The following is a 16868-nucleotide window of genomic DNA, read 5'->3' on the forward strand; positions in this document are numbered from 1 at the left end:
TTTGGCAACAATCAACTAGAACTTAGTAGGGACATCCCCCTTGAGAGTAGACACGTCTATTTCAGAATGCCACAGACCTCACCACTCCTTACCATATCCCTCAGTACTGTTATCTGCTATTTTTAATCATAAAACAAGATCTCTTCATTCATTTTTATTACCTATCTGGTTCCTGATATAAAGTAAATTGTCTGTGGACTAAGCAGATCTCTACAGATACCGTTAGTAATTTTCCTCATCCAATTTGGACAGGGTAATCTTTATGCATCTTTCTAGCCCTGGTTCCCTACAGTCAACAACCTTTTTATCTTAATTTTCTTCATTAAATTGTTCCCCTAATGGAACAGAGAGACAGCTTTGAAATTGAAGATTTCTTCAGCTAAAAATTCCCACAAATTTCCCTTGAGTCATACTTTAATAGTTGGAATTGGACCTGTCTGGAATTACTAGAATTATTCCCCATACCACTTTCAAGTCTGTTTCAAATTATTTTGACTAACTCATTTTCCAACTCCCTCCCTCCATCTGTGTCCTGCCAGAATGTAAATTCTCTGAGGTCAGAAGATTCTGGTCTTGTCCACTACTAAGATCTTAGGCCAGGTACAATGACTGGCCACACGGCAGGCGCTCAGTAAATATTTGTTTACTGAATGAAGGTAAAAATGATGAATCGTAAGTGGATGTTACTGGAGCCCTCTCAGTGTGGTCTTTCAGACCTAGCTGCCTGTTGTGTGGTCTTCTGTATGAACAGAGTCCTCTCTTCTCAGCAATCTTTTGGGAAATAATTCATTTCCTAGATGCAGAAAAGGATCTAGCTCCAAAATTTGTTAACTTTGTTTATTGATAAAAATACTCCTTCAAAATATCAGTTTTTGTATTGAACTAACATTTACAGAAAACCTAGCCTTTAAGAAAATAGAGTTATATTTCTTAGGTTAACTAAACTGATTTGCTCAGACTTCAAATCTACACTGGGGTTTTTTGTTTGTTTGTTTTTTCACTGTGCCAAGTTGAAAATGGCTTTCAGCCCATCCAGCCTCTTTTCTTAGGGTCAAAAGTCTTTCATGTATGCCTCAGGGCTGCAGAAGAGCTTTGCTGTCACTTGCTTTTGCTTTATTTTAGCCTTTACTCACTTGCCAACAACTTATAAGGAAAAAAGTAAGTGTAGCGAAGGTACTTATATCTGGCTTCCCGTCACTTTTCAGGATGCTTCCTAAATGCTAACTGCCCTCAAACATTTTCGTTTACTCTCTTCTATTTTCTTCCCTGTTCTAACTTGACTATTTTCATCCTACTTTTTAAATTTAAAAAAATATATAGAGAGTCCTTCTTGCTTTTCTCACCATGGTTTGCTTTGAAGGGTAATGAGAAAGATTCAGACACAGGCTGTTTCTTTATCGCTTAGGTCTTGGACTCCCCTTCTTATTCAGCATCCTATCCTGCATCACTTAAGGACTACTGTAGATATGAAGGATTTTCTTTATATCTTTTAAAAATTCTTCTGAACGTTTAAAATGCATTTGAATGTTAGGTCTCTTTCTTCCTTTTTTTTTTTTTTTAAATAAATTGATTCTTCACTTGCTTTTCACAAAATCACAGGATTTTAAGTTGGAAGAAACTTTAAAGATATGCTACCAGTCTCCTTGTTTTACAGATGAAGAAACTGACACAAGACTCAAAGTGGTTAAGTGCAGAACCAGAATTAAAACCCAACCTTCGGGCCTCCTAGTCAGAAGTACTCTTTCCTTTAGTGTTGAAATTATTTCTTCTTTTTATTAAGCTATGCTCCTTATATTTTAGTTAAAAAATGATTTTAAAATACTTATCATTCCCTAAGTGTAGGGGTCTTTGTGCCATGGGAAGGGAGTACAAAGTCCTCAGGAGGGAATTCCTTATAGTAGAAGCACTGTTGTGTTCTATGTAAACCTGTTTTTACTTTGTTTCATGTTTCCATGTGGAGGGACCTCTGTCAGAATAACAAAGCTAGCCCATCACTCATTTCTTCACCATCAAGAATGAGGAAAAAATACTGGGTACGCATTGCTCAGCATCTGTCTACCTCCTGCCCTACATTTCCCACATATTTTAGAATCTCTCATGCTATGTATTTCACAGTTCTCATCTATCTGTGGCTGTCTAGTGTGAAATAAATACTCATGTGAAAGATAATAACATTGGAATAATTAGGCTATGAGTGGTGTGTTCATGTGGGAAACAACAGAAGAGAAGCCACCTGATGGTGCCATTCAGAGAAAAATAGGAGGTCAGAAGGAGGCTGACTTGGGAGAGATTAAATCTCTCAGCTATCTGTCTTATTATAATGTTGATAGTCTCACACTTGCATGTTAGAAATGTTACTTATTTTGCTACACTGATTTTGTATCCTGACACTTTACTGAAGTTCTTGATCAGTTTCAGGAGGCCTTTTGAGAGTCATTAGAGTTTTCTAGGTCTAGAATTATTTTGTCAGCAAAGAGAGATAGTTTGACTTCTTCCTTTCCTATTTGGATGCTTTTTATTTCTTTTATTATTATTATTATTATTATTATATTTTAAGTTTTAGGGTACATGTGCACAATGTGCAGGTTAGTTACACATGTATACATGTGAAATGCTGGTGTGCTGCACCCACTAACTCGTCATCTAGCATTAGGTATATCTCCCAGTGCTATCCCTCCCCCCTCCCCCCACCCCACAACAGTCCCCAGAGTGTGATGTTACCCTTCCTGTGTCCATGTGATCTCATTGTTCAATTCCCACCTATGAGTGAGAATATGCGGTGTTTGGTTTTTTGTTCTTGTGATAGTTTACTGAGAATGATGATTTCCAATTTCATCCATGTCCCTACAAAGGACATGAACTCATCATTTTTTATGGCTGCATAGTATTCCATGGTGTATATGTGCCACATTTTCTTAATCCAGTCTATCATTGTTGGACATTTGGGTTGGTCCCAAGTCTTTGCTATTGTGAATAATGCCGCAATAAACATACATGTGCATGTGTCTTTATAGCAGCATGATTTATAGTCCTTTGGGTATATACCCAGTAATGGGGTGGCTGGGTCAACTGGTATTTCTAGTTCTAGATCCCTGAGGAATTGCCACACTGACTTCCACATGGTTGAACTAGTTTACAGTCCCACCAACAGTGTCAAAGTGTTCCTATTTCTCCACATTGTCTCCAGCACCTGTTGTTTCCTGACTTTTTAATGATTGCCATTCTAACTGGTGTGAGATGATATCTCATTGTGGTTTTGATTTGCATTTCTCTGATGGCCAGTGATGGTGAGCATTTTTTCATGTGTTTTTTGGCTGCATAAATGTCTTCTTTTGAGAAGTGTCTGTTCATGTCCTTTGCCCACTTTTTGATGGGGTTGTTTTTTCCTTGTAAATTTGTTTGAGTTCATTGTAGATTCTGGATATTAGCCCTTTGTCAGATGATTAGGTTGCGAAAATTTTCTCCCATTTTTGTGGGTTGCCTGTTCACTCTGATGGTAGTTTCTTTTGCTGTGCAGAAGCTCTTTAGTTTAATTAGATCCCATTTGTCAATTTTGGCTTTTGTTGCCATTGCTTTTGGTGTTTTAGACATGAAGTCCTTGCCCGTGCCTATGTCCTGAATGGTAATGCCTAGGTTTTCTTCTAGGGTTTTTATGGTTTTAGGTCTAACGTTTAAGTCTTTAATCCATCTTGAATTGATTTTTGTATAAGGTGTAAGGAAGGGATCCAGTTTCAGCTTTCTACATATGGTTAGCCAGTTTTCCCAGCACCATTGATTAAATAGGGAATCCTTTCCCCATTGCTTGTTTTTCTCAGGTTTGTCAAAGATCAGATAGTTGTAGATATGCGGCGGTATTTCTGAGGGCTCTGTTCTGTTCCATTGATCTATATCTCTGTTTTGGTACCAGTACCATGCTGTTTTGGTTACTGTAGCCTTGTAGTATAGTTTGAAGTCAGGTAGCGTGATGCCTCCAGCTTTGTTCTTTTGGCTTAGGATTGACTTGGCGATGCGGGCTCTTTTTTGGTTCCGTATGAACTTTGAAGTAGTTTTTTCCAATTCTGTGAAGAAAGGCATTGGTAGCTTGATGGGGATGGCATTGAATCTATAAATTACCTTAGGCAGTATGGCCATTTTCACGATATTGATTCTTCCTACCCATGAGCATGGAATGTTCTTCCATTTGTTTGTATCCTCTTTTATTTCATTGAGCAGTGGTTTGTAGTTCTCCTTGACGTGATCTTGCCTGATTGCTATGGCTATCACTTCCAGTACTATGTTGAATAGGAGTGGTGAGAGTAAGCATCCTTTTCTTGCTCCAGTTCTCAAGCAGACTGCGTCCAGCTTTTGTCCATTAAGTATGATGTTGACTGTGGGTTTGTAGGGCTCTTTAGATGTAGATGGCTCTTATTATTTTGAGATATGTCCCTTTTAAGACTAGTTTGTTGAGGGTTTTTATCATGAAGGAATGCTGGACTTCATTGAAAACCTTCCTTCATTGAAAGCTTTTTCTGCATCTACTGAGATGACCATATGGTTTTTAACTTTGTCTATGTGGTGAATCAAATTTACTGATTTGTGTATGTTGAACCAATCTTGCATCCCAGGAATGAAGTCTACTTGATCATAGTGAATTAGGTTTTTGATATGCTGTTGCATTTAGTTTGCTATTTTTTTTTGAGGATTTTTTGCATCTATGTTCATCAGGGATGCTGGGCTGTAGTTTTCTTTTTTGTTGTGTCTTGGCCAGGGTTGTTATCAGAGTGATGCTGGCTTCATAGAATGAGTCGGAGAGGAGTCCCTCCTCGATTTTTGGGGATATTTTCAGTAGAATTGGGACCAGCTCTTCTTTGTATAGCTGGTATAATTTAGCTGTAAATCCATCTGGTTTGGGGCTTTTTAAATTTTTTTTTTTAATACTGATTCAATTTCAGAACTTGATATTGATCTGTTCAGGGTTTCCATTTCTTTCTGATTCAATCTTTGGAGATTGCATGTTTCCAGAAATTTATCTTTTACCTCTAGATTTTCTAGTTTGTGTGCACAGAGGTGTCCATAATAGTCTTTGGACATCTTTTATATTTCTGGGAGATCGGTTGTAATGTCACCTTTGTTGTTTCTGATTGTGCTTATTTGGATCTCTCTTTTCCCTTGTTAATCTAGTTAGTGGCCTATTGACCTTGTTTTTCTTTTCAAAGAGCAAACTTTTTGCTGCACTGATTTTTTGTATGCTTTTTTTGGTTCTTAATTTCATTTAGTTCTGCTCTAATTTTAGTTTTTTTTCTTCTTCTTCTAGCTTTAAGGTTAGTTTGTTCTTGTTTTTCTAGTTTCTGTAGGTGTGATGTTAGATTGTTAATTTGAGATCTTCCTAATTTTTTGATGTAGGTGTTTAGCACTATAAACTTTCCTTTTAACACTGCCTTTGCTGCATCCCAGAGATTAAGATATGTTGTGTCTCTGTTTTCATTTATTTCAAAGAACTTTTGATTTCTGCCTTAATGTAATTGTTTACTCAAAAGTCATTTAGGATTAAGTTGTTTAATTTCCATGTAATTGTTTGGTTTTGAGAAATCTTCTTGATATAGATTTCTATTTTTATTTCACCATGGTTCAAGAGTACGGTTGGTATGATTTAGATTTTTTTTTGAGTTTATTGAGACTTCTGCTTTATGGCTCAGCATGTATCTTAGAGTATGTTCTGTGTGCATATGAGAAGAAATGTGTATTCTGTGGTTGATGAATAGAGTGCTCTGTAGATGTCTATTTGGTCCAATTGGTCAAGTGTCAAATGTAAGTCCAGAATTTGTTAATTTTCTGCCTCAATTATCTGTCTAATGTTGTCAGTGGGGTGTTGCCCACTGACATAGGCACACACTATTATTGTGTGACTAAGTCTTTTCTTAGATCTACAAGTACTTTTTTTATGAATCTGGGTGCTTCAATGTTGGGAACGTATATATTTAGGATGGTTAAATCTTGTTGTTGAAATGAACTCTTTATTATTATGTAATATCCTTCTTTGTCCATTTTTACTGTTTTTTTTTAACCATTGGTTTAAAGTCTGTTTTATCTGATATAAAAATAGTGACCCATCATCTTTTCTGTTTTCCATTTGCATGGTAGATAATTTTCCAGCCATTTATTTTGAGCCTATGTATGTCGTTACATGTGAGATGGGTCTCTTGAAGAAAGCAGACAAATGAGTGTGTTTTCTTTTTTCCTTTTTTTTAAATACAACTTGCCTTTTAAGTGGGGCATTTAGACCATTTACATTCAAGGTTAATGTTGATTTGTGAGGTTTTGATCCTATCATGAGATGGTTAGCTGGTTGCTTTGTAGTTTCTATTGTGTGGTTGCTTTATAGGGTCTGTTTTATAGGGCTGCTTTGTAGGACTACGTACTTAGGTGTGGCTTTGTGGTATCAGGTATTGTTCTTTTGTTTCTATGTTTAGAACTCCCTTAAGGATCACTTATAAGACTGGTCTAGTGGTAACAAATTCCCTTAGTGCTTGCTTGTTTGGAAAATATTTTATTTGTCCTTTGCTTGTGAAGTTTAGTTTGGTGGGATATAAACTTCTTGATTGAAATTTCTTTTGTTTAAGAATGCTGAAAATGGGCCTCTGATATCCCCTGACATGTAGGATTCCTTCTGAGAAGTCCACTGTTAGCCTAATGGAGTTATCTTTTGTATGTAATCTGACCTTTTTCTCTAGCTGCCTTTAAGATTTTTAATTTCATGTTGACTTTGGACCGTCTGGTCACTACATGCCTCGGTGATATTCATTTTGATAGTATCTTGCAGGTGTTCTCTGAATTTCTTGTATCTGGAAGTCTACCCGTCTAGCAAGATTAGGGGAATTTTCTTGAAGTATTTCCTAAATTATGTTTTCTAGGTTGTTTACATCCCTCCTTCTCTCTCAGGAATGCCACTAATTTGTAGGTTTGGTTGCTTTACATAATTTTATATTTCATGAACACTTTGTTCACTTTTACACATTTTTTTTCTTTATTTTTGTCTAACTGGGTGAGTTCGAAAGACCAGTATTCAAGCTCTGAAATTCTTTCTTCTGCTTGGTTATTAATATAGCTTTCAATTGCATTTTGAACTTCCTTAAATTGAGAAAAACATCCCCACAGCTGAGAGAGAAATATATTTAACTTAATAAAAATTTAAATATGAAATTAATTTAAAACTCAATCATAAGATGATGCTTTGGGGAAATCTTTAGTTGTAAGTGTGTGTGTGTGTGTGTGTGTGTGTGTGTGTGTATGCTTCTGACTTCTGCACACTCTAACTTGATTTTTTTATGCTTTCCATATAGATCATTGGAATATTGACTCCATCATTTTAAACATAGTTTATGTTTCAAAAACCAGAATAAAAGAAGCTCCATTTTGTGTATTCTTAGTTCTTGTGTATTCTTAGTTCTTGTTAAAATAAAAAATGGATTTTCTCAGGAGTGGATCTGTATCCTTTTACAGTTAAGCATTTCCTATTATATCTGTAATACTAACACAAGGTGACATTCTTACTAAGCAAGTGAGGTTATGTTTTCCCTGCAATCGTTTTCAAAGAGAGAACAGAATTAACAGAATTAAAGTAGTGTATCAATCCACTAATAAGGAAGTACTAAAAAAAGTTCTATTTAATCTATCCAGCCGACAATTATTATTCAGCAGTTGTTTATTTAAAGCTACTTTGTGACAGCCTGTATCAAATCCTGCTCTGTATTCCCAATTCTCTCCCCAGTAGTGTCCTGGATATTTAACTGCTAAGTAACACTTTTTGATTAGCCTTGGTTTTGTGAAGCATGGAGAACAAAAGAGAGAAACATTAATTTTTCTATGTGTTTATAAAGTTTTTGGCTTTATTTTTATTTTGTATATCTTTAGATATGAATTGTCTTACAAAGACCAAGCACATGATGGTGTCCAGCTCTCTCTTTGAATTGCCTGTACCATTTCCTCTGCAGTTACAGAAAATTCTTTCATCTTGCTCCATCCTTCTGCAGTAGACTATATGCTCCCCGAGGGTAGGGTTTTATTCTATCTTGTTCACTACTGCACATGACTGGTATACGGTATATAATACAGTAAGTTGAGAGAATTAATAAACTGGGCATGATTGGCGGTCTCTCAGAACAATCATTCAGAACATAGTTTGCTGGTGATGTGAACTGAACTGTGACTAGAGGGAGAACTATGTTTATGGATGGATGTGTCCCAAAAGAATAAGCTCTTTTGCTGCCTAGAGAAGAATATTTCTATCTGAACAACCTACTCTATAATACCAATCTCAGGTGAATTTCTTTGACATTTCAAAAGACTAATTGACCTACTAGTATTTTATTTAAAGGCAAAAGATAAAATCCATGTGATAAATCCCAAGTTCTATTAGAATGAATCAGGAGACACTTATACTTTTCATCTCATAATTATTTGACGCATGTTGGCATTGTGATCTATTCACACTGGAATATTATTTTAGTTGAAATATCAATTGTACTTCTAAGAGCAAGAATTGCACTTCTAAGAGTTTAGGAAATAAAACAAATAAAAACAAAACAAAGACAAAAAAATTAGTAAAAAAGATTAATGCTGCAATCAAGTTGAAATATTTTTCTTTTAATAATTTTTTGTTATTTTGTAGTCTACTTATTTTGTCTTTTCCCATAGCAAACACCTAAGTAGCATACTAGACTCCTCCTTCTTAATGAATGAAGCAATGAGAAAGTAAAGGGAAGGGCATTTGACTTCAGACAGTACCACCACTGGACAATGAGAAATTTGTTGTGAAAAACTTATCTGGCTCATTTGAAGAATTTAAGTTTGAAAACAAAATCATTTCCCTAGAGTGTTCTCAGTCACTTAGACTTCCCTTAGGCTTCACATAATAATAGAACGGAAATGAATATGCATTGTGAATTGTGAGTATGAATTTTTTTTTGCAAGCATTATAGGAAAGCTTTGTTTGAGCTATACTATGGGAGAAATTTTCATTGCTTTCAGTCTTATACATTTGTGAATAAATGGAATAGCAAATCTACCTCACAGAATTGGGTTCCTATGATAGGGAAATAGCCTGAAGACATCAAAACTTCATTGCTGAGGGCTTTCTTATCGTGTAATCCCAAGTACTTTAAGTAAAATTGAGAATTAATTAAAAAGAATGCCAAAGAGAACTCAAAGAACCACAGAATGATTTCAGAATGTCCATGTGCACTAAAACTCTTGCCAATGATCAAAAGAACAGAAGTTCATCCAGAATTGTCTTTTGTAGATCCTTATTTATTTATTTATTTATTTATTTATTTGAGACGGAGTCTTGCTCTGTCACCCAGGCTGCAGTGCAATGGCGTGATCTTGGCTCACTGCAACCTCCACCTCCCAGGTTCAACCAATTTTCCTGCCTCAGCCTCCCAAGTAGCTGGGATTACAGCCACTCACCACCACACCCAGGTAATTTTTTGTATTTTTAGTAAAGATGGGGTTTCACCATGGTGGCCAGGCTGGTCTCAGTCTCCTGACCTCGTGATCCGCCCACCTCGGCCTCCCAAAGTGCTGGGATTACAGGTGTGAGCCACCGCACCTGGCCCTGTAGACACATTTTTATAAGCCCTAACTCTTTTGGTGTTGACGTTGTTTAAAGCAGAAAAGGAGTAGCTACATTAAATGTTGAATAAGGACTATTGGAGAAACAGAAATGACAGCTGATGCTCTGAGAATAGAGAACAAAGAGAAACAACAAACCCAGATAGAAAGGCTTTTAAAACATAGCAGGATGTAGAAAGCAGAATGAAGATAAACAGCCTTATATGTATTTCAAGATATAGAAGTTGTTAATGTTTTCAGCCTGAAAAATAATTGGTGTGCATATAATGATATACTTGTATTAGGAAAATATATTGGGTAAAATATTATTGTTTAAGAAAGAAGACTTCAGAAAAATTTTTGTTTTAGAATGACTTGTTTTAAAAGATTTCCATCAGGAATGATTTAAGTAAGAATTAAAGTTTTGATGTTTAAAGAGAGAATGTCTCAGCTATTTGGCGGTAGAGTGGCATAGTGCAATGAGCACATGCTTTAGAATCAGGGAGCTTTGAGTTGTGTGATATTGAGTGAGTTTGATATGATATTTTATTTTTCTCCTCTGCAAAAGGGTCTTGATATGCCTACATAAAATGGGATTGTAATGAAAATTGAATTAGTTAAATGATATATGCTAAATATTTGGCCCATAGAAGGAATTCAGTATGTGGTGGTCATATCAGTGAAATAGCAAATTCCCCTTAATGGTAAGAAAATTATGCATTTTGAATTTATTTTTGTCATTAGGCAACACCATTCAAAGGGTGCAGGAAGATTCTAGCTAGGAATCTGGCCTTATCCCTTTTCCTCTTCAATTTTAAGGCTATTAATGATAAGACATCCGGATCATCAAATAATCAATAACAAGTTTGGGGCAGTTAACCTGCTATGGTAACTTGCACCAGCACTTGGCTCTTTTGAAAGATGAATGCTACATCAAATTAAGGCAAGGAAGGAATTAACAGTGTTTGTTAAAGACAGTTCTTCATTTTGAAAAATAGGCATGTCAACTACAGCACTGTAAATAATTATAGTGGAAAAGTAGAAATACCAAGATGACTACTCTTTTTCATTTGACAGTTAATTCACACAGAACTTATATTCTATGAACTTTCCAATTTTCACTATTTTTGATCTACAAAAATGGTTAGTGCATATGGCTCAACGTAAGCATTACTAAAGCAAAGATAATTTATTCATTATCTTATTTTATTTGTACCAATGAGGCAAGGGACAAAAAGATGCATGGAGTTACATATCCTGTATTGTACATTTGTCAAATAGTTTCTATATGGAATATTACAGAAAAAATATATTAGGGGAAATAGATAGTCGTCAGTAGTATTTGCTATCCTCATAAACTTGGTTTCATATTTAACAGTTGGTTTTGCCCAGTCAGGAGTAACTCAAATCTGAACTCCATGCAATTCTTCAGCTTCAGAATAGGAAATTAGTTTATGCTTCCTAGTTGATCTTGAGTGCATTTCCAATTGCACTGAGTAGTCACTATGCTTTCTTTATGTGCGACATTTTGACTTTTCTGGGCCCTCAGAATTATTTCTGACCTTGGTTAACTTAGCAGATTAATGAGACTTTTATTGAGTGTTCCAAAGGTAGCTGGGCTACTGACTTAAAGATGATGAAAACTGCTTTTCCTTGGATAAGCGCTTGATTTTATATTCACTTTAAAGATTGTCTTCTGGAAACATTAAGATACCTTGATGAATTTACTAACTAGATTTTGGTGGAGTAAGAGTTGCAATTAATGAGGTAACATTTTGCTGATATCTTTAGAAACTAACCATTAAGCCCCAAGGTTTGTCTATGATGATTTGCACCTTTCAATGCAGAATTGTACCTTTCTACTTTAAGAAGTCATTTCATCTAAACAGAATCTCCTGCCTGCATTGGCTAATGGGAGAAATTCAACATCATTAGCTAAATTGTTTCATGTGGGTTGTTCTTTAGAATGTTATAAACTGTAATGGAATTACCAAGTTGAAGGCAATTAATTGGATGTACTTCAAATATATTCTAACCAAATGCTATAGCTAGCATTCTCTATAACTGTTTAAAAACTACAAAAAAAAAAAAAACTGTTGATGAATCTTAGTGCCATCAAAATAGCCCAACTAGAACAGTTTTAAAATGCCTCATATCTGTATAGTTTGTGTCACCTCAGAATGTGATGACTCAGGTTGATGACTGAGAAGGTCATCATTATGATTACTGCCTCTTAAGTATTATTCCAGTGCCTCATATTTTTAAAGGAGAAAGTGAGACGTTGGAATACTTTCTCTAGGTTTTTAAAGCCTATGCATCATGGAGGGAGGAACTGAATGCATGTTCCTCATGTCTAGGACTCATGTGTTAGAAAAGAAGTTGAAGATTCAGATCCCTACACAAGTGCCACAGAGGTACACAGATGAGTGGAGATGGCACAAGGACTCAGGATCAGAAAGAGAGGGAAGGCTGAGATCTGTGACGAATTTGAAAGCAAGTCCCTTTTTAAAGTGGCTAGATACCACTTGGCTCCACTGGTTGTTGTCATATGGGAATGTGGTTCCAGCAAAGCCAGATACTGTGATTTTTCAAACAAATTCACATGGATGGAGTTGCACATGAAATAATTACATGTTGAAATGTTGGTAACTAAAATGATAATTTTAAGCCCCATGGCTCAAATAAAACACATCTGTGGGTGCTGGGGAAGCAACCTCTGGATCAGATTCCAACACCCCTATACATATATAAGTGCTATTAAAAATAAAGAATGTAGAAATGCTGTCCTTCATCAATGTTTAATATATTGATATATTAATAATCAATAAAAGTATTCAATTTATTCAAATTAATCAAAGAAGATATTTTTAGAAGAAACTAGGATATTCATCAACAGATAGTAGGTACATAGGTGCCCACTAGGTTGCTGTGACACATTCATTATCATGAATTTTTGTTTTTTGGGTTTTTTTTTTTTGGAGACAAAGTATGGCTCTGTCACTCAGGCTTGACTGCAGTGGTGCAATCAAAGCTCACCGGAACCTTGAAATCCTAGGCTCAAGGGATCCTCCTTCCTCAGCCTCTTGAGTAGCTGGAACTACAGGTGTGTGCTACCATGCCAGGTTAATTTTTTTTTTTTTGACTTTTTTGTAGAGACAAGATTTCACTTTGTTGCCCAGGTTGGTCTCAAACTCCTGGGCTCAAGGGATACTCCTGCATCAGCCTCCCAAAGTGCTGAGATTCCAGGTGTAAGCCACCGTGCCTGGTCCATTATCATGAATATTTAAAAAGATAGACATATTTGCTGCCTTTCTCTGGTTTATAAGTGTGTTTGTTGAGGAAAAAAATAAGATTTCGTAAGAGAGTTGTAAATTATTGAGAATGGAATATTAACAAAGGATGAAAGTTGTATTGACAGGGTATACTAGATACTACAAAAGCTGGCGGTGGAATAAAAAGACTTTTCAAGTTTCTTCTCAGCATCATGTTTTTTAATTAAACAAAAATGAGTAGTGGTGATAGATACGGTAAAGAAGAGAAAATTAGAATATGTTATTATCCTAGATCGTGGCCCCCAAATTAAAATACTGTATTTGACAAAGTTGAAATGAAAATTTTATGTAAATTTAGCATGAGAAAGAAATGAAGAAATATATAGATTCTATAAAATAATTTGTAGTTCCCTGAGAACTAAGAAAAAACATTTGGAAAATCGTGGAGTACAATGTGCCGTTTAACTACTGCAGACAATGCTCAGCATCTGTCCAGCGGATGAAGCAAAGGACAAGGAATCAGGGTCCATTTCTATTTCTGGCATTGACACCTCTGGGCCCTAGATAAACAGGCCCTAGAAAAAACCTGCAGCACTCAGGTTACCCCATTGTTAAAAAAAGACCACACATATCCTAAAGGAATTTTATGCATTATTTTTGATAGCTATAAACCATTTGCAGATTTTAAAAATTGAGGCTATCACAAAAGCAAGGAATGTGATTCTCTCTCTCCACAATTTACAGAATTAATGAAGAATTGCAATGGTCAGCCAGCAATCAGATATGTGCTAGAATATTCTTATTTGCATTTCAACTCTGCTCATTCTGGAACTCGTTGTGTTTCTTTCCAGGCAATGTCCTATAACTTTTGCTTTGCATTCAATTTAAATAAAAAGAGCAACTCTGGGATGATTCATTATTTAAACTGTGGTCTTCATACTCTCCCTTGGAAACTGAGGCAGCCATATATGTAAGGCTACAGTTAGGCAAAAAGATAAATAAGTTACATGCTAAAATCCAGAAGTCCAGCTATCAAACATGAATTGTATAAGTTCATTGTCCTTGTTTGTATTGTTTACAAGCTGTTCTTCGGTGGCTTTGAGTGAGACGCTAACTTTGTATCTGACTCACAGTCTTACCTTTCCTCTTCAGAAAAATATAACATAAATGAGGAATTTGAAGACAAACATTACAGATACAAAATACACTTACCTCTCTCTTACAGCCTGATGCGCAATATGGAAAATAGTACTTTTTACTTCTACCTACTCTAATTACACATGAGCCATTAAACCAATTCCCAAATAAAAGCAAACATAAATAGTACACACTTTATAGAAGAAATCATTCTCTTCTATTACCGAATAAATAACTTGTAAGAAATCTGATGAGTTGATGTTGTTTAAGGCAATGTATCATGTAACCTTCTTGAGAACTGGCTTCCGTAAGCACAATGCTATCATAGTTCTCATCAATTCAATTACATTGAATTACAAGTGCATTTTGCATGCATATACATATATATGTTTATATCTATTACGTGCACACACTGACTTTTAAAAAAGCATTGAAAGTAATATATCAATCAGAAGCTCTAGAATATAAAACATAGAAGAAAGGAAGGATTATCTGCAAACACTTAGATGACTTTTGTGCACTGAGCTCAACACAAGACACATACCCTTAATGGATATTAGCATATTAGGAGAATCGTATTGGCAAAGGAAATAGATTTCTAAAACAAGTCTGCTTTGCAAATCGTCCCTCCCAAACCAATTCCTATGGATACCGTACCTTCCGGAGGGGTTTGAGCTTGGTCTCCATTATGAAGTCATACTTGCAGAGCTCACAGCAGCGTGTATCTGAGCTCTTTATCCACTGGTGGAGGCAGGACTGGTGGACAAAGCGCAGTGTCCCAGTGCAGCGACAGGGTGTGATGAGGGGGCTCTCTTCATCCCCTTCGCAGTGACAGATTCTGAAGAAAGACACAGCAGCCAGTATGAGATCTCCCAGAGAACATTTCTCGCCTGTGTTATTTCTGCCCTTGCTTATACTAGGGCTATTATAAACCGCAACCTAAGATTTAGAACACATGGACATTTTACTCCAACTTTGATGCTAGAACCAAATCTATGATCAATACAGATTGAGCATTCCTAACCTGAAAATCCTAAATCTGAAATGCTCCAAAATCCAAAACTTTTTGAGCACCAACATAATGCTGTGAGTAGAAAATTCCATTTAGTCAAAACATAGGTGCACAACCCAAAGTTTATTCACTACCTTGAAGGGAAAAGTAAAGTTACCTTCAGGCTATGTGTACCAAGCGTATATGAAACATAAATGAATTCTGTGTTTAGACTGGGTTGAATCTCCAGGATATCTCATTATGTATGTGCAAATATTGCCAAATCAAAAAAAAAGTCCCCAATCGAACACACTTCTAGTCCTACCCAAAATATCTCGTTATGTATGTGCAAATATTCCAAAATCCTCCCAAAATTGAAATTGGAAACACTTCTAGCACCAACCATTTTGGAAAAGGAATACTCAACCTATATTAATTGACTTTTACTTTTATGGTCATTGCTGGACTCAAATCATGTAATAAGTTGTGCCTTACACACCAGCACATCAACAATGCACTGTCATTTCATTCATACATGGAAGTCAATTTTAATAGCACCACTATCATGCTATGTCCCCAATTTAATCTATTTAATAGGATACTATCTATGGGCTTTCATATATAAAAGTTATGAGTTTTAAGTATTCTAAGGAATATTATCATTTGGTAAACTTTATTGTGTTACTTTGATAATATCAGACCATGGCATGTAATTTATTAAATATGGTATCTTACCAATGTGGAAAAATTCTCAAAAATTTTAAAGTATAATGAAGGAATAAAGTTAATACGAGAAGTCTTAGCTTGAAAATATTACAGATATGTTCTTAGGAAGAAGCACACCTATTTGGTTACAACAAATGGTCTAAACTGTCAATAATCATCATTGTCTAAAAAAATCACAAAAATCACTGGTTACATAAAATTTGAGTACAGAAAATCCTATTGTTTAAAAATGCTAACAAATACATCTACCAATGAATTGAGTTGAATTTGTTTCTGAACTACTATGAATTCTAGTTTCACAGATTTGTGGTCTGAAATCATTTTATCTCATATTCAGATTTTAAAAAGTAATTTATTTTTCTCTTTGGATGAGACAAGTCTCCCATAACTTTAGCTGGTGAATTCAAATCTCAGCCTTTTAATAATCTGAATGATGTAACCAGCAGTTAGACATGGCTAATAAATTTCATTAGAAATGTTGCTTTAAATCTCTTAAATATATACACTCATATGTTTACTGCAGCACTATTCACCATGGCAAAGACATAGAACCAATCCAGATGCCCATCAGTGGTGGACTGCATAAAGAAAATGTGGCATATTTACGCCATGGAATACTATGCAGCCATAAAAAGAATGAAATCATGTCTCTTGCAGCAACATGGATACAGCTGGAGGCCCTTATCCTAAGTGAATTAACACAGAAGCAGAAAAACAAATACTGCATATTCTCACTTATAAGTAGGAGCTAAATATTGTGTCCAGAGGGACACAAAGATGGAAACAATAAACACTGGAGATTGTTGAAGCAGGGGAGGGTGGTGGGAAGTAAAGTTTGAAAAACTACCTATGAAGTCCTTTGTTCACTACTTAGGTGATGGGAACTTTAGAAGCCCAAACCTCAGCAGCATGCAATACACCCATGTAACAAACCTTCACAGGAAGCTCCTGAATCTAAAACAAAATTTTACAAAATGCAACATAAATGTGCAATGTAACATTTAAACTTTTTAAAAAAATCTACATAATTACTTTTTTTGAGCTGAGTCACAATGGCAGGCTGGAAGAATGTATGAATCACTGCTACTGTTCTTTCCTTTAAAGTGTATAATGTATATATAGATACAGATATATCTGCTCTCTCCCCAGGGGAA

At 35.6% G+C, this 16868-nt stretch overlaps 1 protein-coding gene across 3 annotated transcripts in view; it reads right to left on the reverse strand.

The window, feature by feature from the left end:
- MARCHF1 (membrane associated ring-CH-type finger 1) overlaps positions 1 to 16868 on the reverse strand; it is an 834037-nt gene that overhangs the window by 46931 nt on the left and 770238 nt on the right. For all 3 annotated transcript variants that reach the window (XM_063705629.1, XM_055385742.2, XM_019025745.4), the window contains exon 7: positions 14655 to 14835. In XM_063705629.1, the coding sequence (XP_063561699.1) occupies positions 14655 to 14835 (181 nt within the window). The remainder of the gene's footprint in view (positions 1 to 14654; positions 14836 to 16868) is intronic.

Source organism: Gorilla gorilla, chromosome 3 (assembly GCF_029281585.2).
Source record: "Gorilla gorilla gorilla isolate KB3781 chromosome 3, NHGRI_mGorGor1-v2.1_pri, whole genome shotgun sequence".
NCBI lineage: Eukaryota > Metazoa > Chordata > Mammalia > Primates > Hominidae > Gorilla > Gorilla gorilla.